This window comes from Tamandua tetradactyla, chromosome 11 (genome assembly GCF_023851605.1).
Source record: "Tamandua tetradactyla isolate mTamTet1 chromosome 11, mTamTet1.pri, whole genome shotgun sequence".
NCBI classification, from domain to species: Eukaryota; Metazoa; Chordata; class Mammalia; order Pilosa; family Myrmecophagidae; genus Tamandua; species Tamandua tetradactyla.
In genome coordinates, this window is record NC_135337.1 from 47899335 (window position 1) to 47923390 (window position 24056).

The following is a 24056-nucleotide window of genomic DNA, read 5'->3' on the forward strand; positions in this document are numbered from 1 at the left end:
TAAATGAGTGGTATGTATGGAATTTTAGATAGTATTTGGGGCTTATTCTGAATGGGCAGGATGAAATTTGATTGACTTGGCTCCTTCCAATAGGATAGAAACTTATGGGAATGGGGAAGAGAGAAAGGCAAACTGTCCAACTTTGATGATCAATCACATTCTCTTCCTTCTATAGTCTAGGAAGTGCCACCATTCATTAGTTGGTTGGTCACATATAGGAAACCTTCCATCTAGTGTCTAGGTTGGGTTTTTTGCCCACTTGGATATATTAAATTCTAGAGCTAAAAAGTAATTAAATTTCTAGTTCCAAATGGGTGCTGGCCAAGGTTTCACTATGTGTTTCCTCTTTAGTTAACCAGTACGGGTATTTTCTGAGATACGTAGTTTATAAATTAGTTCATTTGTATTCCTTTAGCAACTTAATATTTGGTAGGAATATAATTTCCTGCTCCAAACCTCTTCACTGGATTTCTTCAGTAACTCTTGTGTTATACAGTTGAAACGAGGAAAACATTACTTTAGTCTATAGTACTTTGCCAAATATGACAAAACAAAGGTAAAATTTAGTTGAAATAATATGGACAAGTTTGGTCCCTTTGTAATAATTGAATCTTGTACTCAGTTTATCAGATAACTATAAAATTTATGTACCTTTATATTTGCCTATTCAATATAGAAAAGATATGAAGATAGAGGTTAGAAGAGAAGAAAAAAATCATTGGGAAAGACTGTTAAAGTTCTGCTACTCCAATTTTTGTCATTTAAACCAATTTATTACCTTAAATGCATTGTAATATGTCAATCTCAGCTATGAGATTTTTATAGTCTTTTACTATGTGTTTCCTTAGCCAGCTGGATTATGGCTTTGTTAAGTTTTTTATTATTAGACTCAAGTAAGAGATTAAATTTTATAGTATAATTAGGTCTAATTTGGGTTGAAACTTGAAGACTATTATTTTGTGAGACTATTGTCAGGGTGCAGTGCTCTAAGGCAGTGCTTCTCAAACGTCAGTGTGCATGTAAATCATTTGGGTAGCTGATTCAGTAGGTCTGGGGTAGAGCCTGATAGCCTGCATTTCTAACAAGCTTCCAGGAGATACCCAAGATGCTGGTTCTCAAGTCATACTTTGAGTTGCAAGAGTTTCAGACACGAAAAGAGTCCTGAGACAGTTTTCCTTTAATTAAAGCCCAGTAGCACAGAACTTGAGAATGCTAAGCTTACTTTGGGCCTCATTAAGTTATAAAGGCATTTTTAGGGAGTAAAGGAAACAAAAAGAGGTTTAATCCCTCAAATTAATTAGTGTTTTGATATTTAATCACTGAAATGGTGAAGAAATAAAATAGGCCCTCATAGCTGTTTATTTCAGTAAGATACATATTTACATGTTCTTTTTATGTAGTGCTAGGTAATAATAATAGGTTTATTTTATCACAGTTAGTGTCACTTTAGAAAGTTTATACTACAAAACGAATTTTGCTCTCATTCATACTGTTATGGAAAGAAAAGGGCTAGGGATGCCTGTTTTTATAATCATTTAAGAGGTTTATATTTCCATAATTGGCATTACATTTTAAAAAGTAAAGATTAACAGGGCAGTGCAACGGTGGCTTAGTGTTAAGAATTCTCACCTGCCGAGCTGGAGACCCGGGTTCGATTCCCGTAGCCTGCCCATGGAAAAAAAAAAGTAAAGATTAACAGGTACTTTTTTGTGCTTTTATCAAATGTTGCCAGTACTATTTTTGAACCATACATTTAAATTATGAATATAATTAAGGTGATTAAAAATATTTGCATTTGATTTTGTAAGTAAAATTTGTTTATAAAATAAAAAAGTTTATATTTATAAAATAAGCTTTTTGTTAGGTTCTTTTGTACATTTACATAGGTTTTAAAAATCAGTAATCTACAAATTTGAGAAATCCCAGATTTAGCTACGTAAGAAAAATTTCTTTTCTTTTTCACTTTGCTCTTTTGGAACATCATTTGAAGTTTAAGTTTTTTGTAATTAAAAATTGAAATTTCTTGGGTAGTCAGTATTATCTATGTATAAAAATACATAGACTCTTGACAGGATTTTAGCAGAAAAGAAATATAGGTCAGGTCTCTCTAATGAGGGTAAAACAGTAAAAGTTTATCATAAGAATCGTATTTGCGAGTTCTGAGAGTTCTGATCATTGTTCCATACTTGATTGCTGTGGGATTTTCTAGGACGAATAATCACACCTTAATTCCAGGACTAGTTTTGTTAGTCTTGTAAGGTTTTTAAAAGTTGTTAATTAGCATGCCATGTTCTGAAACAAACTTAATTCAGCAAACTTACCATATTTTAAAGGGTATTATCTAAGTTTTTCAGCAGGCAGGGCCTGGGAGACAGTTTCTTTTAATGCCTTTTTTTCATTTGTGGTAGCATGTTTCTGTGTCTTCTGTAGTTTTAATAAGCTTTCCACTATTAGTTACTTCTGTTGAGGTAAAAGACAGATTGTGTTTGATTTGATGGGGAAAAGAGTAGAATAGCAGTTGGCGGGTATATGAGAGAGAAACTGTGGGAAGGATGGCAAGAGGAAGGAGGGATATTGTGAAACTTTGCACTATAACCATTATTCATTTTTCTCTCTAATCATCCTGTACCCCATTCAGAGCAAGGAAGTGACAAAACATCATGTGAAAGCTAAACAGAAGAGAGACTGAGGGAGTGGAAATTTGAAATGCTAACAGCTCTTTTTTTTGTTTAATGGGAAAGACTTTTGGAAAATATCACTAAAGCACTCAGAGAGGGTTTATCCAGATAGATCAGTTAGGTCACTTTTTGGTTTCTCTCCCTTTTCCTTCTTAGAAACACCAAGCCTCCATACCAAAAACCTACTTATCTCCCAAACCACCCATTAAAACTATACTATATTATATACACAGGAGTTAGAAGAAGTAAACTTGTATGTGTCCTTTGGTTTCTTATACATAAATCTTTGTTTCTGGCACTTTTTTCCTGTTTTCTTCTATTCTCTTTACACTATTTCTTCCCCTTGTTAATTAATGGCTACCCTTCTAAGAACTTGGGAAGTGTGGCTTTGCTCTGTTTGTTCTTAGCCAGTGCAAGCTAAGATTGTACTTTCTATCCATCCACTTATGTAAAAAAACAAAGTCTGCTATAATCAGAGTTTTGGGGATGCTACAAAGAGTAGGTCGTCAACAGATTTGACCTGAAAATTCATTTAGTAAGAGAGTTTATTAAAAAGCAGAGCCTGCCTTTCTACCTCCCAAGAATGTTTTGAGAGAATGAGAGATGATTGGAATAGTTTCGTAAGATAGCTGCTATAAAAATTCAAGATGATTATTTTAATAATCAAAATGAAGTCCCATCTTTGAAGTAGGCTGTTTCTGGGCACTTGTGCCTGTGTATCTGAGAGGCAGATATACCAGGCAGAATAAGAGGAACATATTAAGTCCTATATAAGTGTTAATTATTATTAGTATCATTATTGGAAATGTTACTAAAAGTAATTTTATCACATAATTTATTAATGTTGGCTATACTTGGTTTAAAAAGTTATAGCTTTGTACTTTTGTTTTAGGTATATTAACTATTACCTTTTTCTCATTATTTTGTTTGCGTTTTTGAAGGTTTCCCAATGAGTGGATCATGATGACCGTATTGTAGGGACTTGCCATAGTATGGCTGCTTCCCGATCTACTCGTGTTACAAGATCAACAGTGGGGTTAAACGGCTTGGATGAATCTTTTTGTGGTAGAACTTTAAGGAATCGTAGCATTGCTCATCCTGAAGAAATCTCTTCTCATTCTCAAATACGCTCAAGATCACCAAAGAAGAGACCAGAGCCTGTGCAAATTCAGAAAGGAAATAGTAATGGAAGAACCACTGACTTAAAACAGCAAAGTACTCGAGAATCATGGGTAAGCCCTAGGAAAAGAGGACTTTCTTCTTCGGAAAAGGATAACATAGAAAGGCAGGCTATAGAAAATTGTGAGAGAAGGCAAACAGAACCTGTTTCACCAGTTTTAAAAAGAATTAAGCGTTGTCTAAGATCTGAAGCACCAAACAGTTCAGAAGAAGATTCACCTATAAAATCAGACAAGGAGTCAGTAGAACAGAGGAGCACGGTAGTGGACAATGATGCAGATTTTCAAGAGACTAAACGAGCTTGTCGATGTCTTATACTGGATGATGGTGAGAAAGGGGAAATTAAAAAGGTGAATGTCAGTGAGGAAGGGCCACTTAATTCTGCAGTAGTTGAAGAAATCGCAGGCTATTTGGCTGTCAGTGGTGTTGATGACAGTGATTCAGCTGTTATAAACTGTGATGATTATCAGCCTGAAGGGAACACTAAACAAAATAGCACTGATTCCTATGTGTTACAGGAAAAATCAGTAGCTGAAAATGGGGATTTGGATATCCAGACTTCAATGTTCCTTGATAGTAGGAAGGAAGACAGTTATATAGACCATAACGTGCCTTGCACAAATTCAGAAGTGCAGGTCAAATTGGAGGACCACAAAGTAGTAACTGCTTGCCCGCCTGCGGAACATGTTAATCAGCTGACTACTGAGCCAGCTACAGGGCCCTTTTCTGAAATTCAGTCATCTTTAAGGGATTCTGAGGAGGAAGTAGATGTGGTGGGAGATAGCAGTGCCTCAAAAGAACGGTGTAATGAAAACACCAGTAACACCCTGGACGCAAATCTTGAGAGTATGCCAGTCTCTGGACAACCAGAACCACATTCTGTGCTAGACTGTATTTCAGCTCAAATGATGTCTTTAGCAGAACCTCAAGAACATCGTTATACCCTGAGAACTTCACCACGGAGGGCGGCCCCTACCAGAGCTAGTCCCACTAAAAACAGTTCTCCTTGCAGAGAAAATGGACAATATGAGGAGAATAATCTTAGTCCCAATGAAACAAATGCAACTGTTAGTGGTAATGTAAGTGAGTCTCATACAAATCCAGATGAAATTTCTCAGAATGAAAGAGGGATATGTTCTGACTCTGAAAATTATGGAAGTGAAGGACTAAGTAAGCCACCCTCAGAGGCAAGACTCAATATTGGACATTTGCCATCTGCCAAAGAGAGTGCCAGTCAGCACATTATAGAAGAGGAAGATGATGATCCTGATGTTTATTACTTTGAATCAGATCATGTGGCACTGAAACACAACAAAGAGTATGTGTAAATATGGTAACCATGAATTCTGCTTTGTTTATTATTCCCCAAGTTTTCAGTATCTTTTCATAAATGTCTATTCATAGCATTTTTATTGCAGCTGAATTTAAGGCTTTAGCTGAAATTTTAGGTTGAACATAATGATTTTCTCAACTCAGAAAAAAACAAGCAAAAAGACTTTAAAATTCAATTTTATTAAATTCTTCTCTGTAACAATATGGTATTTCTACTTCTGACATTTCACATATCTTAGAGATGACACATGGAAATAGAATAATTGATGTTTTTTAAATACATTTTATAAAATTTTAGTACATTTATAAAATGGAAACATCTTTAGTTTTCACAGTACACTTTGATTTGTAGTTTTAGTTTTATGAAATAAAATGTCTCTGCCTTCCAGATATACATCATCACATGTGGAAAAATCTAGCAGGCTAGAAAATCTACTTTTTAATCTTAGTTACTTACATTTAATTCCCAATTAAATTTTTTTTATTTCAAAAATGCACTTTATGCATCATCTTTGACTTTTGCTCAGAGAAATAGATGTCACTGTTAACCCTATGCCAGTTGTATGTTGTAATTAGCATATTAGCAGCAACAGTCTATATAGTTTTCATAAAGCATTTGTGACAGCTTTTCTTGATACTAAATATCAAAGGAGACTATTTAAGGTAGTATCTTAAAATATTACCAGTTCTTAATTTTAAATTTTAGAACTTTAAATAAAGAATTCTGTGTCCAAATTTTTCATAACTTTGCATAGGTTTCCTTTAAAAGTATTCTGGGCATAACACAAATGAATTGTAGCTATGTCTAATCTGAAAAGGAACTCTAACAAACAGTGCTGATCATAAATATCATAATCAATATTATAAATGATCACCCTTTTTTCTACAGAATAGCCTTTTGAATTAATAATATCACAATCAGATTATATAGGCTGCCTAGAAAGGCACTTATTTTTCCAATGTTTTTGTTGTGACCTTTGCCATATCATGGTATGTTTAAATTACCAGTATATCAAATCCTGCCTGTGGGATATAATGCATCATAGGTAGTTGATGTTTTTATATGGTGATAAGGTGGTCTTTTAGCATAGGATTCCCTGAAATTTTTCTTGTTTTTTTATTTTTTATTTTTTTTAAACTTTTTTTATTAATTAAAAAAATTAACAAAACATTGATATCATTCCATTCTACATATAAATCAGTAATTCTTAATATCATCACATAGTTGCATATTCATCATTTCTTAGAACATTTGCATCGATTTAGAAAAAGAAATAAAAAGACAACAGAAAAAGAAATAAAACGATAATTGAGAAAAAAAAGATTATACATACTATACCCCTTACCCCTCGCTTTCATTTACCACTACCATTTTAAACTAAATTTCTTTTAACATTTGTTCCCCCCTATTTATTTTTATTCCATAAAATTTTTCTTGTTTTAAATAGCATTTCAATATTGGGTTCAATAAAAGGTCATTTTATCTGAGCATTTTATAAATTGTTCTGTGAAAATGCTATTTCATGAATTTGTAATGTTTGAAGTCCAGTTTGAGATGAAAAATAACTCATAAATGAACCTTTAGAAATAGTTGAGTTCTAATCATTAATATAAGCATCAATTCTTTATTCTGTAGGCTCATGCAAGCAGAGCAAAGCTTGGGGAAGTTCCCAAAACTGAAGAAATGTGAATTTTTGCAACTTGATAGTCTGTTAGTTTTATTCTTTTTATTGTTTCTTTGGCAAAGAAAATGCTCTCTGAAGGCTTGGTTGGTTATTTTTATTCACAGAAAATATTATTACAGTAATTCATTATAGTACTACTGTTTTGTTAGAGCTCTCTGATCTTGATTCTGAAGGATGTTGTTCCCATAAGACAATTATCTAAAGATAGTGGCATAACCCTTAAAGGGTGATTTTCTTTATTCATAACCCTTTAAGGATGAGAGCAATGCAGTTTCATGGGTTCCTTAGGATATATAGAGTCCTTTGGAATTTGGATGCTATTAAGAAAGTATTCTCAAAATAATACCTCTTTGGGTGACTTTGGGCAAAAGATGTCACTCATTCTTATTTTTTTTGCCTTCTTCCAAATCTTTTGAAAATAGCAACTTCTGACGTTCCACTTTTAACTCTTTTTTCACCCAGTGGAAGCAATATGGGGAAAGTGATTGGAGAAAGAACATTTTTGTTAGCATCTTGATTATAGACAATTTAAGGAAATTTGGGAGAGGGTATTTGATTATAATGTGAGATGTATTCTCAGCAAAATACCTCTCTCCATTTTCCCCCACTCCTATGTTTGTCAGTAAGATTGGCTGCGTATAACCAACCAGATGATTGGATTTAATGCTGGCTCTATCCAAGTTATCATTGTTAAGAATAGCATTATAGCACTTGTCTAGTGCTTTCAAGGCTTGAGTAAATTCTTGGCTATTTGAAAATGTTGTTAAAAGGCATTTGTTGTGGATGGATTATTTTCCTCCTATATACACACATATATACACACTCCACATCAAATATTTTTTCCTCTTTTTGATTCTTCCTTTGTTGGAAGAGTTATCCAGATAATTAATTGCCTTTTGAAAATGGGGATTGGGTATTGCCCAGCCTGAACTTGAATATTTCCTCCAGAAGAGAATGGGTATTTTCTCATAGCCAGTTTAAAAAAAAAATAGGTTATTAAGAGAAAATAGTGAACAGTTACAGTTCTTTTTCCAGAGCCAGGAGGACATAGTTCTTCCTTATTCAACTTGGAATTTCCTCAGTTAATATTGATTATTTAATCAGCAACTGTCTATCAGTATTCAGCCTATAATTTATCCATCTTGTTCACAAGGATATTACATATAAGGTCATTAATTATGTATAAATGTTTGAAAAGGTACTCTGGGTAGAGTCCTAGCCTTAGACCTGATTCAGGGTACATTATAGGTCATAGTTCATAGAAAAGAGTCTGCAGATATTCTGTGTATTTGCCATTTTGCTTTTATAGATGCCTTCTCTAGCCCATAAATTCACAGTGTGTTTTCATATTTTTTTTTTCCCAATGGAGAACCCCACAGTGTTCAAGGAACTACAGAGTACCTTTTTCGTTAGCAAGATTCTGGCTATGGATTATTTTGTTAAAAGTGGTCTCAAAGATTAGGGGAGTTGGGAGGAATGAAAAGAAATATACTTTACTTCAAAGGTCCCTGATCTTCAAGGTTGACAGATTCTGTTAAAGTAGTAAATAATATCTGGTGACTTCCTTTTTGTCCTCAATGTCCTGATTATTGAAATCATGTAGTTAACTGTGAATTGCTCTTTCTGTTTAGGAATTGACCTTTTACTGTTTGTTTTGAATCAAAATCACTGAAACAGATTTCTGAGTTTTGAAGTTCTGGCTCTAGGAATATGTATGTGAGATTTCAGATCCTGGGTATTAATATTCAGAGCTTTTTCTCTAAATAAAAGAATAATCACTAGAGTCCATATTCAAATGAAAGTGTAACTTTGACCAGCCACCTCTGAATTCTCTCATTGTACAAGAATACTTTTTGAGGGCCTTGGATAGCTTTTTCTCTAAATAAAAGAATAATCACTAGAGTCCATATTCAAATGAAAGTGTAACTTGACCAGCCACCTCTGAATTCTCTCATTATACAAGAATACTTTAATAAATTTGTATTTGAGGGCCTTGGATAGCTTAATTAAGAATGTGTGCTATTAATTGTAACATTTCATGAACAGATAGTGGATAAAAAGTCAGGTTTAGAGGTTCTAGATTCCTGAAATATTGAGAATAACAACCCACTGATAACAGATTGCTAACGTTGATACCAGTTTTAAAGTTTCTCTATAATGAAAGTATAAGGTAGTTATTGCTTGTCTGATAATATTGCTTAGGCAGTCTCTGATTGAAATCTTACTTTCAAGCCATATCAAAAAGTATTTGTAGTTTTAAACTTGGTTCTCTGAAAATGTTAGTGATACTAAATAACTACAATGTATTCTTCTGTTACAACATGCTTGTTTAGTAGTTGCTGAATTATTTGATATCTCCATCAGTTTGGAAACTGCCTAGAGATTCTCCTCATCATATCTTGTGGATTCACTTCTGAGAGTCTACTTTTATTGTTGGACGAAGTAATTTTTTCTAAGGGGTCATAAAAATCCTTGAGTTAGACATGGATTTTGCTTAGAAAGCACTACAGGAGTCATCTTGTCCTGGATAAGATAATTTTACATTTTATATTTATACAGTGCTTCATAATTTACAAAGCAATTAAATATTTCTCATTTTCACAATTTAGAAGTGGCTAGGATAGGTGGCATTATACAATCTCCATTTCCAAATGCGTAACTCAGTTTTTCAGTTGTTTGTCTAAAGTGCTATGATAAATTACTGTTGGGATCAGATCTCTGTCTTCTAGTCTGGGACACTTGATTTCCTCATCCAATGAGGACTTATTCCCTGGACTTTTGGGTTTCTAAGTTGAGACATGGAACAGAATCTTGAGTACACAGTTTTCAAAAATTCAGTAGCCTAAGTTTAAACTCTTAACTGTAGTCGTGATTATTTGGTATTATCTGTTAGACAACCAGCATTGTAGGTAAGTAACCTGTTTTGTTTATTAAATGAAATACTTTCATATTTATGTTTTAAAGACCATCTTGTGTGTCTGTGAAAAATAACTGCCACATATAAACTAGAGAAAAACTATAGATATGACTTGACTTCAAATAGAGGATTTGGATAATTGGAAAAGAAGACTGTTTTCAGATTTTAGAATGTAATTAGGCATATTAAAGGCATAAGTTACTAGGAAAAATTCATGTTCATTATACCTTCTCAGCTCATTGGAAAAGGCTGTGGAATAGTAGCCAGATTGGCCCCCATGGTTTGACAAAAAATTAAGGGGAAGAGAGTAACTACCTTAGTGTAAAATTTTTGGTTGTAAGTGGAATAAGCCATTGACTAATCAAATCATTGAATAAATTCTTTATTTTTTCCTTTGATTACCAACATCTTTTATTTCAACCGATGTGGACGATTCTTTAAAGTGATCCTTTGCTGTAATCCAAGTATCTTTGTACCTAAATAAAACTTAACATTTTTTTCTTGATTCTGGATCATTTTTGCTGCTATTTTGTAGTGAAACTTTTCTGACATCACAATATAGGTGATTTTGGTTTACTCTACTTTCTGTTTTCTTGTAATTTGCCTTCCTTGGTTTTTTGGCGTCTCCTTTTCTTTTCATTTTTGTCGGCTGTCATGTTATTGTATTATCATTGTACCTCCCTCTAATAACTCAGACTTCCCTTCAAATTGACTACTTTTTGCTTTCTTTGAACTTTTATCCGATTAATCAGGCTTAACCAAGAATTATGTCTCATGATTCTTGAGTAATACACTGAGGAGTTTATTTTTGAATGAATGCATAAGCATTAATTAGTGCATGGGAATTTTTTTTTTTGATTGTGCGTATTCTTTGCTTCCTCTTTTGAGGGCTAGATATCAAATTCTAAATAGGGGAGTTGTTTCTTTATAAATGATGATAAACACTTGTTTATCAATAAAACCCATGTAAATACGTTGTTTGTTATTTATCTAGTATTTCAAGGTCATTGAAGCTTTGCCTTTATTTGAAGGAACTTTATTTCAGTTTTTATAGTCAGTGCAAATATTTTTACATATCAGTCAACAGAGTATACTATATGTACTGTTTCTGTGATGATTCATATCATCAGATATTGTAATGATTAGTAATAAATGGGTAGCTCTGTCTTACAACCTTTCTACTTCTTGTTTGTTTTTAAGCTCTTACTCTTCAGTGGAGTCTATTTAACTCTAGTTCTTTTATATTATTATTGAAAGCTCCCGTTTCTCTCCTTGATCTATGATTTTGGTATAGGGGAAATTTGAAAGATTTCCCTATAGAGAAGATTGAGTAATTTGTTGAGGATTCTCTCAGCAGATGTCTCTGGGATGTGCTATGATTTAATTTTCATGTCATAATTTTTTATTGGATGGTAGACTTTGCAAATATGTTTCATAGTGTCTGAATCTTGTTGTCTTTTTTTTAAAAAAAAGTATTGAAAGTTGTTCTGAGGCAATTAAATTTTCTTTGGAATAAGCTTGATTCTCTTATGCTTGTGCTTTTAGCTTTGTTAGGGGAATCTAGAGTAGCCTATACTCTTGATCTAATTTAGCTTTACTTCTAAGGTACGGCATTTCTGGTGGTGAATGTTTAAGGGGGTCTACTTTGACTAGTTGAAACGCGACTCTCACCTGTGAGGATACTGGTAGTTGTTTTGTATATAGCTCCTTGATAGATGTTTGCCTAGGTCTGGTGGAGTATCCATGACATGTAATTTAGTATTCAGCCAAGCAATCAAGGGATCTTGATGCAGATTTCTGGAGTTCTTTTACTGTTTTGCTGCTTCTCTTTGGTGCTCTGTCCCACAAATTCCAGCTGCCTCAGCTTCACCAAACTCTGTTTTCTTTCTGTGCTCAGCATGATCTTTCCCTGAGCCATAATGCTGATAGAACTTCCATGTAGAAAGTCAGGGTTCTCAAAGGATTTACATAATTTGTTTGTCCTCTCTCACGGATTACAATCCTGTACTGCATGTTGTCTAGTGTCTGAAAATAATAGTTTCTGAATTTTCTCCAGTTTTCTATTCATTATGGCAGGAGGGTCATTTTGGTGTCATGACTGGAAACAGAAGTCTTTGATATATTTTTAGTATGCAGTGGGTATATTTCCTTCTTATGATACTCACCTCGAGCCTACAGTTTGATCATTTATAAATTATTTTTTGTTGACACTCCTGTGTCAATGAGAGTTAGATTTTACTTACACTTCAGCAGTTGATTTAAGCAACCTCTTTCTTTAAGGAGCTAAAGTCAGAGAAAATGGACTAATAGGAGTTTTAATTAAGAATGGAGATAAAAGAGACTTGAAATTATTTTAGTTGTGCTGATGAAGTGTTGCTGTAGTTAGCAGAGGTAAAAACTAGACAATTGGTTCAGAGAAATTTCTTAAGGATGGGGAAAAGAAAGTGTGGCAAGAAGATATACAAAAATGATTACCAGATTTGAAATGATAACCCTAAAAGACTTAAGAAAAATTAATCTGGACTTTAACAAGGTTTTTTTTTATACTTTTAGGTTTTTTTTCTTCCTAAAGTTTGCTGCATACTATTTTCAGACAGTCTTGGTGCATATTGCTCTTTTTTATATAACTATTGATTTAATCCTGTTTCTGATAAAAAAAATTTAATAAAGTTAAAGGTGGAGTATTTTGCAGAAATTTATTTCCCCTGGTAATGTAATTTTTTTTACAATTTTTCGCTTATTCTACATTATCCTTACCCTTAATTTTTCGTATGTTTGCATCATACTTTAAAGGTTGCAAAAAATGTAAGGGCATGAGATTTATTTTCTTATGTTTAAACTTTTATTTGGAGGGAAAGGGTCATGTTAGTGGTTTATTGGCAATGAGGGTCCCTAGGAGTTGAGATTGAAAAAAGGTTAAGTTGGAAACCTAGAATATCTTAACAAACATTTCAAAACACATGTATATGAATAACAAAGTTAAATGAAACACGTGTACCGTTTCATCGCATTACAAAGTGAGATTTTGGAGGGCATCAGTCATAACTAGATAATGTTTTGATTTTTAAAATGCTGTTTATTTTAAACCTAGAATCTTAATAGTTTCTTTTATTTTTTAATTGCAAAGGCAGACTGTTTGGACTAGATTTGAGGAATGCTCCACCTCTCTTCTGTTACTAGTTTTAGGTAGCAGTCTTTATTTTCTATGGTTATCAGTATCCTCGTCTATTAAAAACAAATTTGGGATTATTTAATTTTGTATTATATGTATTATATACATGATTTTGAATTCTGTTCTTTCACTGCCCTTCCTATTGCTTTTTTTTTCTTTTCTTTTTTTTTTTTATCATGGGCAGGCACCGGGAATCAAACCTGGGTCTCCGGCATGGCAAGTGAGAACTCTGCCTGCTGAGCCATAGTGGCCCGCCCCCTTCCTATTACTTTTGGCTCAGGCTTTAGTTATTACTTTTCTTCTGATATGCATGTTCTTTCTGGATGTTCTCACTGATACGTGTGACTTAAATTGCCATCTATATGCTGAGGGATTTACAAATGTATATCTCTAGCTCAGACTTTTCTTGAACTTCAAACTCTTTACTAGATGTCTCCATTTGGATGTCCTACAGTGAACTCGGTGGAACATACCTAAAATTGGATTTACCATTACCTCCTCCACACTCCATATCTGACATTCAACAGTTTTTTTTTTTTCCCTTGATTTGGTACTTTATTTTACTTGCCCAATGTAGAAAAACTGCTTCCTCACTACACTGCCCTCCCCCATCACTCTTGTTGATACAAATACATTTCGTTATTCTCACTTCCACTTTTATTAAATCTAGGTCATTATCATCTCTTTGCTGAATTGTTATTGTACCACTACCTCCAATGGATTCCTATATTATTGCAGGAGTAAATGTCTTAGGCTAAAATCTGTTAAAATGAACATTTCATGATTTTGAAGTATTCTCTATGCTGTCTGCCTCTTCTCCTATATTCTAACTAGATTAAATCTTTAGTTCCTTGATTATTATATTCTTTCATTCCAGACCTTCCCAGATACCTAACTCCCTGCTCTAGTCCATCCTTATACCCATTTCCCTTCCTTTCTGTGTGCACATAGAGAAGGCTATCTCAATTAAATATCATATTCTCTGAGGAATTTTTATCTTCCCAAGACTGAGTTGTTCCTTGAATGCTTTATCATTGCAAATTATATTTGCCTATAAACGTACACGACAGACCTCAAGCTCTTTAGGGGACTTTGTTGTTCTAGTTGGTTGATCTTCAGGATATACCATAGTCCCTGACATGTTGTAGCTATTCAGAAACTATTTAAATAAACTTAATTATTGAATTTTAAATGTTATATAAAACAATATTAAGTGCACTATTAAGTATGGTATTGGGATATTTTCCTTTACAAGTTATTTTATTCTCTTCTGATTTTTAAAATGATTAATTTGTGATCAGATACTATTGTTTATTCTGTACTTTGCATGTATCACACTCTGTTCTGTGCACCTAATATGTTAATTAGCTCATTAATTTTAGAATAGCCCTATGAGGTAGGTCCTGTTATTATCTGCACTTTCTAGATCAGGAAACTGCTATAACTTGTCTTTTATAGATTTAAAAAAAATTACATAAGCAATTGTCCATTTTCTTTTGAAAAAATTAACAAAATATGGTTTATTTCACAAGATATGTATTTTAAAAATGGAGAGAATTTAAGCCTAATCCTGTTTTTGAATATGTCAGAGAAAAATTTAGCATGTTTCTCATAGTAGAAAAATTTTCCATCGTTAATTTGACTTTTAAGATCCTAAATTTATGGAGTTTGTATTAGTGATGATTTACTTAAAAAATTTTTTTTAAATATGGGCTATAAATTTTCAAAAGAAAAAATGAATAAGCCACATAAGTCACATTTTAGGAATAAGGGCAAGTATTGGGGTCTTGTGTTCAAGGATGGGCTATTCTGGTGGTTAAATTATGTTTTTAAATGGTCATATAAAAAAATGTAAGCTCAGTTGTTAATACCAGACCACTAAGAGGAAATCATTGTAGTATAAAGTAAATTGATAAACCAGAATAGTTTATGTTAACTATATTTTTAGAAACTAGAGTTTTTTGCCAATAGGATTTAGATAGTTTACAGAATAATGAAAATTTGGTTGAGGCTATCGTTAGTGAATCAAAGAACTTGAAAGAAAATGTGTGTCCTTGCCTGTTAATGTGTTACTGTCCTATTAAAGATTTTCATTAAATGCTAGAATTTAAAAATGAATGCCCTCTGCCTTTTTGGAATTAATGTGAAATGACAGCCTATGGGCTGTCTTTGTAGTTTGACTACATTTGAAGTGTGTTGCCTGTTGGGATATTAGTTTATAACTAGAAGTTAGTAGTTTGTCTCTATTACTTAAAGTTTTTATTTATTTGCAACACCATAAGGAATTAAACTTTTTAGATGCTACGGTAGCTTGTTTCTTAGAGTGGATAATCTAAAACTCTGATGTACAAGAAATGTGTGAAATCTTGATTTGACTTGTGGTCAGGATTTTTCTAGGAAGTGATTGTGCAATTTTATGATATTGACAGTTACATTCATTTTTCTGTTTTAGGAGGGGAAAAACACAAGAATGCTGGGTTTAAGAGAAAGCACACAAATCTAGCTTTAGGAACAGGCTGACAGGGCCAGCTTATAAAGTCAGTTACCACAAGAAACCTGGAATCTTTAAAAAAAAAAAAAAAAAAAGATTTATTTTGAAAACTATACAAAATGTGGATTAAAAAAGAAAATACTGACAGATGCCTTAAAAAATTCCTTGTGAAAGCCTTTGAAATGGAATATAGAACGAATTCAAATCCAGTAACAAGAAACTTCTTTATTACTTAAACCAACAAGGAAATTAACAAAGTTAAGGTATTCAGTTCTTGTTTTATTTAGAAAGAGATTGTCAGTCAGTACTTGTTCTGGTAAGAGCTTCTTGGTAGTAGGAATCCGAAACCCATTCCAAGTATGTCAAGTTTTTTTTTTCTTTCTTCTTTTTTTATTATAAACAACAAACATACAAACGTTCTTGACATGGTACCATCAGTGGCTCAAAATATCATCACATAGTTGTGTATTCCTCACCATGATCATCTTTTTGAACATTTGCATCTCTCTAGCAAAAGAAAGGAAAAAAACCTCATACATGCCTTACCCTTTCCTCTTCTCTCCCCTCTCATTGACCACTAGTATTTCTTTTTTTTTTCATGGTTTATATATATATAAATTTAAAAAATATTTTTCTTAACACATCTTCACAAACATACAGTCCATAATAGTATACAGTCAGTGGCTCGCAATATCATGACATAGCTGTGTATTCTTCACCATAATCATTTTTTTAATGAAACATAACCACATACAAACACAAACATACCATATGATCATTTCATTCTTGTTATATAATCAGTAACTCACAAAATCATCACATAGTTGTATATTCATTATCATGATCATTTCTTAGAACATTTGCATCAATTCAGAAAAAGAAATAAAAAGAAAACCAAAAAAAATTCATACATACCATACCTTTCACCCCTCCCTTTCGTTGATCACTAGCATTTCAATCTACTAAATTTATTTTAACATTTGTTCCCCCATTATTTATTTTTAATCCATATGTTCTACTCGTCTGTTGATAAGGTAGATAAAAAGAGCATCAGACACTAGGTTTTCACAACCACAAAGTCGCATTACGAAAGCTAAATCATTATACAGTCATTTTCAAGAAACGTGGCTACTGGAACACAGCTCTACATTTTCAACTAGTTCTCTCCAGCCTCTCCATTACACCTTAACTAAAAGGGTAATATGTATTTAATGCATAAGAATTACCTCCAGGATAACCTCTCGACTCTGTTTGGAATCTCTTAGCCATTGACACTTTATTTTGTCTCATTTCACTCTTCCCCCTTTTGATCGAGAAGGTTTTCTAAATCCCTCCGTGCTGAGTCCCAGCTCATTCCAGGATTTTTGTCCCACGTTGCCAGGAAGGTCCACGCTACTGGAAGTCATGTCCCATGTAAAGGGGGGGAGGGCAGTGAGTTTGCTGAGAGAGAGAGGCCACACAAATCCAGTAACAAGAAACTTCTTTATTATTTAAATCAACAAGGAAATTAACAAAGTTAAGGTATTCGCTTCTTGTTTTATTTAGAAAGAGGTTGTCAGTCAGTACTTGTTTTAGTAAGAGCTTGTTGGTTCTTACTAAACCCACTCTCCAAGTATGTCAGATTTTAAAAGAAGCATTTATTTTAAATAAACAATAGGCAATTTTATGATCAGGTCTCACTAAATTGTATGCTGTCAGTATTCGGAATTATACTGTTTTACCTCTGTCTTTATGCAGTACAGATAGGTTTTTTTTTCGTTTACTAATGGTTTATATGTCTTCCCCTTCTTTTCTCCATATCTTCAGCTTGCAGATGTCTTTGGCTTACAAATCAAATGTACATACCCTGGCTCTAACTCTTACATGACCTTTCATATCTAGAGCCTCTTCACCAAAGAGAACCTGAGTATTGGTTAACCAGATTAAGATATCCATCCCTTGCTAAATTATCAATGGTCAAGGGTTGGGTTGTTGAAAAAAATACTCTTTTAGCAAGCATATCTTCCAGAAAAGAAGTTAGTGGGGAAAATAGACTGCCAAAATATGCCCGTTACAGACCATTTGGTGTTTTGAATCAAACTGTATTCTTAACCATTTATTGTCTATAAAATGGCTTATAGGAACCTTCCTACAATGCTGGTGGGAATGTCGAATCTAGTATAACAGTTTAGAAAATAGTTGGATGGTTCCTCTGTGTGAATTATCAGCAATTCCACTTTTACATATAAACCCCAAAGAACTGAAAATGGTTCATTGAAAAACTGGTGCATGAATGTTGTTTGCAGCACTGTTTTCAATGGCGAAAAGGTGGAAATCACCTAAGCGTCCATATGAATGGGTAAATAAAAAATGTCGTATGTACATGCAGTGGAATATTATTTAGCCATAAAAAGAAATGAAGTACTTACTGTCACATATTATAACATGGATGAGTCTTGAAAACGTTATGCTAAAAAAAGAAGCAGACATGAAAGGTTATATATTGATTAATTTTATTTAAATTGAATGTTCCAAATAGGCAGATGCATAGAGGCAGTTTCGCGGTTGCCAGGGACTGGGGGAAGGGAGTTGGGGAGTGTTTAATAGGTATGGGAAGATGTTCTGGAACTAGAGAGGGGTAGTGGTGGATAATACTGTGTATGTACTAACTGCCCCTGAATGGTTTATTTTAAGATGGTGACTTTTCTGTTAGATGCATTTTACCACAATAAAAAGAAAGAAAAGAAATTGGAGTGTATACATGGTAGGGAGTGCTCAAGATTATCCACTGGGGGGTAGGAAGAAAATGTTATTTATATATATTTCTCTCATTCTTAAGAATTTGTGTGGGCTTTTTTTTTTTTTTTTGGTATTGCTTATAATGTATATAGTAAGTACAGTAATAGAATTTATAAATAAATATACATGTTAGGACCATGCCCCACAATTTTACTTTTTACCAGTAGAAATGTATGGTGCAAAAAAATTGGAGACTCTTTTTGGGAGGGGTTGGGGGGTGGGATGCATGGTCCGGAAATTGAATCTGTCTCCCACCTGGAAGGCGAACAGCCCATGTACCCTGGAGACTTATTTTAACAAGTAAAAATCTATTTCTAACCAATAGCTGATTAATTTTTTGTTTTTGTATTTAGAGAGAGTTTTTGTTGTTATTGTTTTTAGAGGGAGTTTTTAAAGACAGGTTATAGGATCCTGATGACATATGTAGAGAAACTAAAGAGCTCAGCTGGCATTCACTTGCAGTCTTGAAAATAAGTTCAGGTGCTTTTAGACGAGTTGTGTGATCTGTAATAATTGGACTGACATTTAAAAAAAAGACTTGTTCCTAAAGAAAAGGATCTAGAGAATTAGGGACTTGCAAATGTTCATTATACTGGAAAGCAGTGAACCCAATAATGCTAATGATAAGAATGATAGCATATTATCACAGGGAGGTATTGAAAGAAACAAACTATTTGAGGGAAAGGAAGTATGATTTGAAGGTACATGAGCATGAGTATTGTGTGAAGTTTGGAACCTTAAACTGGACATTCCCCAGGTTCTTCCTCTTGTATTACTCTCTCCTGTCATAATACTTTAGTCCTGTCTGATTTTTATATCCAATCATCTTTGATATCTTTGCTTCTTTGCTATTTTAGAATGAATATACATTAGTTAATAAATCTTTGAATTAATAAATTAGATTGGATCTAGGGTTCAGTGTCACAGGAATCAACTCACGTGCTTATCTTTACTAGAGATCTTTATTTCTTTGTGTGGCTTCAGGCAATTGACTAGTGTCCTCTCCTTTCAACCTGCAGAACTCCCTTTAGCTTCTTATCTAGAGGTGATGAAGTTCCTCAGCTTTTTATCTAGGAATGTCTTAAATCCTCCCTCATCTTTGAAAGATATCTTCTGGATACTGAATTCTTGGTTGGAAATTTATTGCTTTCAGGATTTCAAATGTCTTCTCACTGCCTTCTTGCCTCCATGGTTTCCAATGAGAAATTAGCACTTAATCTTATTGAGGCTTCCTTTTATGTGACGTTTTGCTTCTCTTGCAACTTGCAAAATTCTTTATCTTTGGCATTTGACACTGATAATAAGGCACAGTGTGGTTCTCTTTCAGTTTATCCTGTTTGGAGTTTGTTGTCCATCTTGGATGCATATATTCATGTCTTTTGTTAAATTTGGGATGTTGTCACCTATTATGATTTTTTTTAATTCTCTCTCGTTCTTTCTCTTTCTGGGACTCCCACAGTGCATGTATTGGTAGGCTTTTTGGTGTCCCAGATTCTGTTCACTTTTCTTCCTATTTCTTTCTGTTCCTGAGACTGCATGATTTCAATTTTCTTTAACTTCAAGTTCATTGATTTTTTCTGCCAATTCTAATCTGCTATTGAAACTTTCAAGGGAATTTTATATTTCTGGTACTGTGGTCTTCATTTCTGTTTAGTTCCTTTTTATGATTTCCAACTCAGTATTGGTAGTCTCCTTTATGTTCCATTATCATTTTCCTGATTTCTTTTAGGTCTTCATGTTTTCCTTTACCTCTTTACTCATACTTAGGATCATTTTTTTAAAAGTCTTTTTCTGGAATGTTCCAAGTCTGATCCTCCTCACTGATGATTTTTAATATTTTAATCTTCTTTTTATGGACCATCACTTCCTATTTTTGTATGTTTTATAGTCTTTTGTTGAACCTCGACATTTTGCTATAAGTGTGCTATAGCATGTTATCAGTGGAATTTAGACTGAGTCATCTGTTCCTTGAGCTTGTATCCAGCTAGTGTGCTGGAGTTTTCCTTGAATATCAGGATCTAAAAATTAAAAATTAAAGGACAAAAAGAAAGCACTTTTTCCCAGTCCTTGCTCTCTTTCACAGCTTATCTATATAGTTAATTTGAGGAGTAGCTCCAGCCAAAGTCTAGGGTCTCTCTGATTCTTTCTGTACATGCCTCTTGTATTGGGCATGCACGTGTGGCCTTAGGGCTTTGACCATTTACACAAATTACATAGATATGAATGTTCTCCTTCCCTAGGAAACAGGCTGCTCATGATCAGGCACTGCACTGTATATACTATAACTAATAGTCCCTTGCCCCAGGCAGTACCATTTGATTGCCCTCCGACAGGGTTTTGTAGGAAAGTTCAATGAGCTTCCTTCACCATGCAGGGAAAATTCTGGAACAGCAGGTCCCCTCAAGCCACCATCAGAGAGATTAGGCTAGACATTCATGCTCCCAGTTATGCTTGAAGGTTATTCTTCTGCCTCCAGGGCTGGGACCAGGGATCCACACCAGGAGCATGGACCAGTTCTGAGCCATGAGGGATGGGCCAGCCAGTGCACTAAGAGATCCTACTCCTTAAGAGGCCTTTTTCTTGATTTGGCACTCAGCCTGTTACTGCTACTGCAATCCTTTAACTGTTCTGGAGCTTTTAGAAAGGTGTTTCTGTCTGTTCTTTCTGGTTGTTCAAAGTCACTGTCAGAGGTTGGAACCCTGAAGCATCTTAGTCTGCCATCTTGATAGGAGTGGAGCCCTGAGAAAAAAGTTCCTTAGTTTTTACCAGTTGGAGAAGTTGTGAGTTTATAAAACAATCATGCATGATATACAGGATTCCTATGCACCACCCAACCACCACCAGCCAACATTGCTATGGAACCTTTGCTACTATTGATGATAGCACTTTTTAAAAAATAGTATACAGTTTTTTTTAACATAATTATCTTTGTTACAGTTTATGAAAGATTATTAAAATAGTTCTGTCATCCATTATATGTATTTTTCCCATATACCGTTATATTACCACCTTGTATTAGTATCATACATTTAATATAACCCATGAAAAAATATTCTTATACTGTTAACTGTAGTCCACCATCTAAAATAGGGTTCACTGTGCTGTACAGTTGTATGTTTAATCTTTTAATTTTTATTCTAGTAATATGTACATCTTAAAGTTTCCTCTTTTAACCACATTCACCTATGTAATTCAGTGCTGTTGTTTACATTCACAGTAATGTGCTACTCTCTCAGCACCATCCATTTCCAAATCTTATAATACCATCTGCCTAATTAGAAATTCTCTATGTTAAGCATCAACTCCCCATTCTCTAACCCCAAGCTATCGCCTTGTAATTTATAGTCTAGATTCTAACCTATGAGCTTGCATATTACAATTAGCTCATAACATTGAGATCATACAATATTTTTTCTTTGGTGTTTGGCTTATTTTATTCAACATAATGTCCTCAAGGTTCATCCATGTTGTCACATTCATCAGGACTTCATTTCTTTTTACAATTGAATAGTACTCCCATCATATTGTGTATACCACATTTTGTTTAGCCATTCATCAGCTGATGATTGTTTTCGATTCCAAGATCCCATCTAGAATACCACATTACATTTAGTTTTCATGTCTGCTTAGGTTTTTCTTGGCTGTGGTAGTTTCTCAAACTTCCCTTGTTGATGAGTTCTGATCAGGTATTTTATAGGATGTGCCCCTGTACTGGAATTTGTCTGATGTTTTTCTCATGATCAGACAGAGGTTATAGGTTTTTGGCAGGAAAGCCACAGAGGTAAAGTACCATTTTCATCACCTTATAGAAAGGGCACATACTAGCAACATAAATTATTACTGTTCATGTTAACCTGATCACCTGGCTGAGGTAATATTTGTCAGTTTTCTCCCTTGTAGACTTATTCTTTATTCCTTCTTTCCATATTGTATTCTTTGGAAGGACATCACTATATACAGCCCTCACTTAAGGAGTTAGGATTGTACTCCTCTCCTTGAAGGCAGTTATCTATATAAATTATTTGGAATTCTGTCTAGGAGGTTGTCTCTTTCCCTGTTTATTCAATCGTTTATTTTTATCAGTATGGACTCATCCATTTATTTTCCACTTTAGATTTTAGTACTTTATTTTGTTGCTCAAATTCTTGAGCTTTGGTCATCAAAAACTTCCACTGGCTCTTTGTTTGCTTGTTTGGTTGTTTTTTTAAGCTCTTCCTTAATTTTCTGACAATGCAAGATACTCCAGGCTCATGTTTCTTTGTTCCTGAAAGTCCTAAAATCAGCCATCTCTCCATGGATTCGTGGTTGCCTTTATTGGAGGGTGGTTTTTGAAATCACAATTTGAGCATTAGGTATGCCAGTTGTTACTAGCATGTCATTTCTTTTACTTAGATATCTCAACTCATAGAACAAGTAAATATATGTGTGCATAATAACCCATGTATAAAGACATACTTATAAATATTTTTAGATGTAATGATTTGTACTATATTAACCTAAACGTGAGTTCATACTGCTGACTCAAAACTAGTCTTTAACCACGTGGATCATTCTATCCCCCTCCCTTTGCTTATCTGGAAATTCCCACAGTGACGAATTTGGATCTCAACCTCCAGGTTTATTTGTTTGTTTGTTTAATTCCAGTATGTATATGTATGTGTATGTGTTCTTTATATCAGTATCAGAATTGTTAACTTTTACCCCTGTGGGAAATAACTTTGTCAACTAGAGTACAATTCTTATGTACAGTTTCTTTTGTCTTACACACTCCATTTCCAAAGTTACTTAGGTTAGCACCTTTTCCACCTTTACTTTTGTCAAGTTGTTTTATACATTTATAATATAGTCTTTTATCACGGTTTGTATCATTTCCTGGGATTCTTCTCCTAGATGACTTTCTTAAGAATTTGTATTCAATAAGGTTTATTTTTTGTTCTATATAGTTTTATGGGTTTTGAAAAATGCACAATATATATTCACCGTTGTAGTATCATACAGAGTAGTTTCACTGCTCTAAAAAATCCCTTGTGCTTCAGCTTATCGACCCTCTCCCCTATCCCCCAAGCCACTCGGAACCACTGATCTTTTAATTGTCAGTATAGTTTTGCCATTTTCAGAATGCCATAAAAAGAAATCATACAAATTGTTCAAATCGAACAATTTCATTTTTTTATTTTTTTTTATTTATTTTTTGCATGGGCAGGCACTGGGAATCAAACTCGAGTCTCCAGCATGGCAGGCGAGAGCTCTGCCTGCTGAGCCACTGTGGCTTGCCCCACATGAACAATTTTATTTTTAAAATAGTCTTTTCTGGTGTCTTTAGAAACTTTGTCTTAGAATGACCTTGATGGAATCCAGCCCAGAATTCTACCTGATGTAACACCCTTCTACAGCATCCTTTAATGGTGGTATCTATTTGAAATTATCTAGTTCACTCCTTTTTTAATACCTCATACCATTGTTCGTTTTAATTTAACAGAATAATGTTCTTGTTACTGGGCCTCAAATACCTCCCAGAATGTCTAATCAGTGATGTGAGTTTGACTTTGGAACAGCTTATTTTAAGTCTTTTTCTCTATAGCAGGTTCTCATTATACTTTGAAGATGGGGTGAATATATTTCTTCTGCCAGTTAATTTTTTACTTTTAACTTGTGTGCTTTTCAAAACCCTACCTAGTTAACAATTTCTGGATACATCTCATTGTTAAATACAATATTCAGATATAACCTTATAATCATCTACCCAATTTTCTATGTGATTTCCATTTCCAGTTTCGTCTGGAAGTTTATCTTATACATTGTGGCCATAATATCCTTCCAAATG

The 24056-nt window shown here is 33.9% G+C and overlaps 1 protein-coding gene across 4 annotated transcripts in view; it reads left to right on the plus strand.

Annotated features, from left to right (window-relative positions):
* ZZZ3 (zinc finger ZZ-type containing 3) overlaps positions 1-24056 on the plus strand; it is a 109098-nt gene that overhangs the window by 59642 nt on the left and 25400 nt on the right. For 2 of the 4 annotated variants that reach the window (XM_077120569.1, XM_077120568.1), the window contains exon 5: positions 3620-5175. The exons of the other annotated variants lie outside the window; for them this stretch is intronic. In XM_077120569.1, the coding sequence (XP_076976684.1) occupies positions 3671-5175 (1505 nt within the window). In that variant the 5' untranslated portion in view covers positions 3620-3670. The remainder of the gene's footprint in view (positions 1-3619; positions 5176-24056) is intronic. 4 annotated transcript variants of the gene reach the window in all.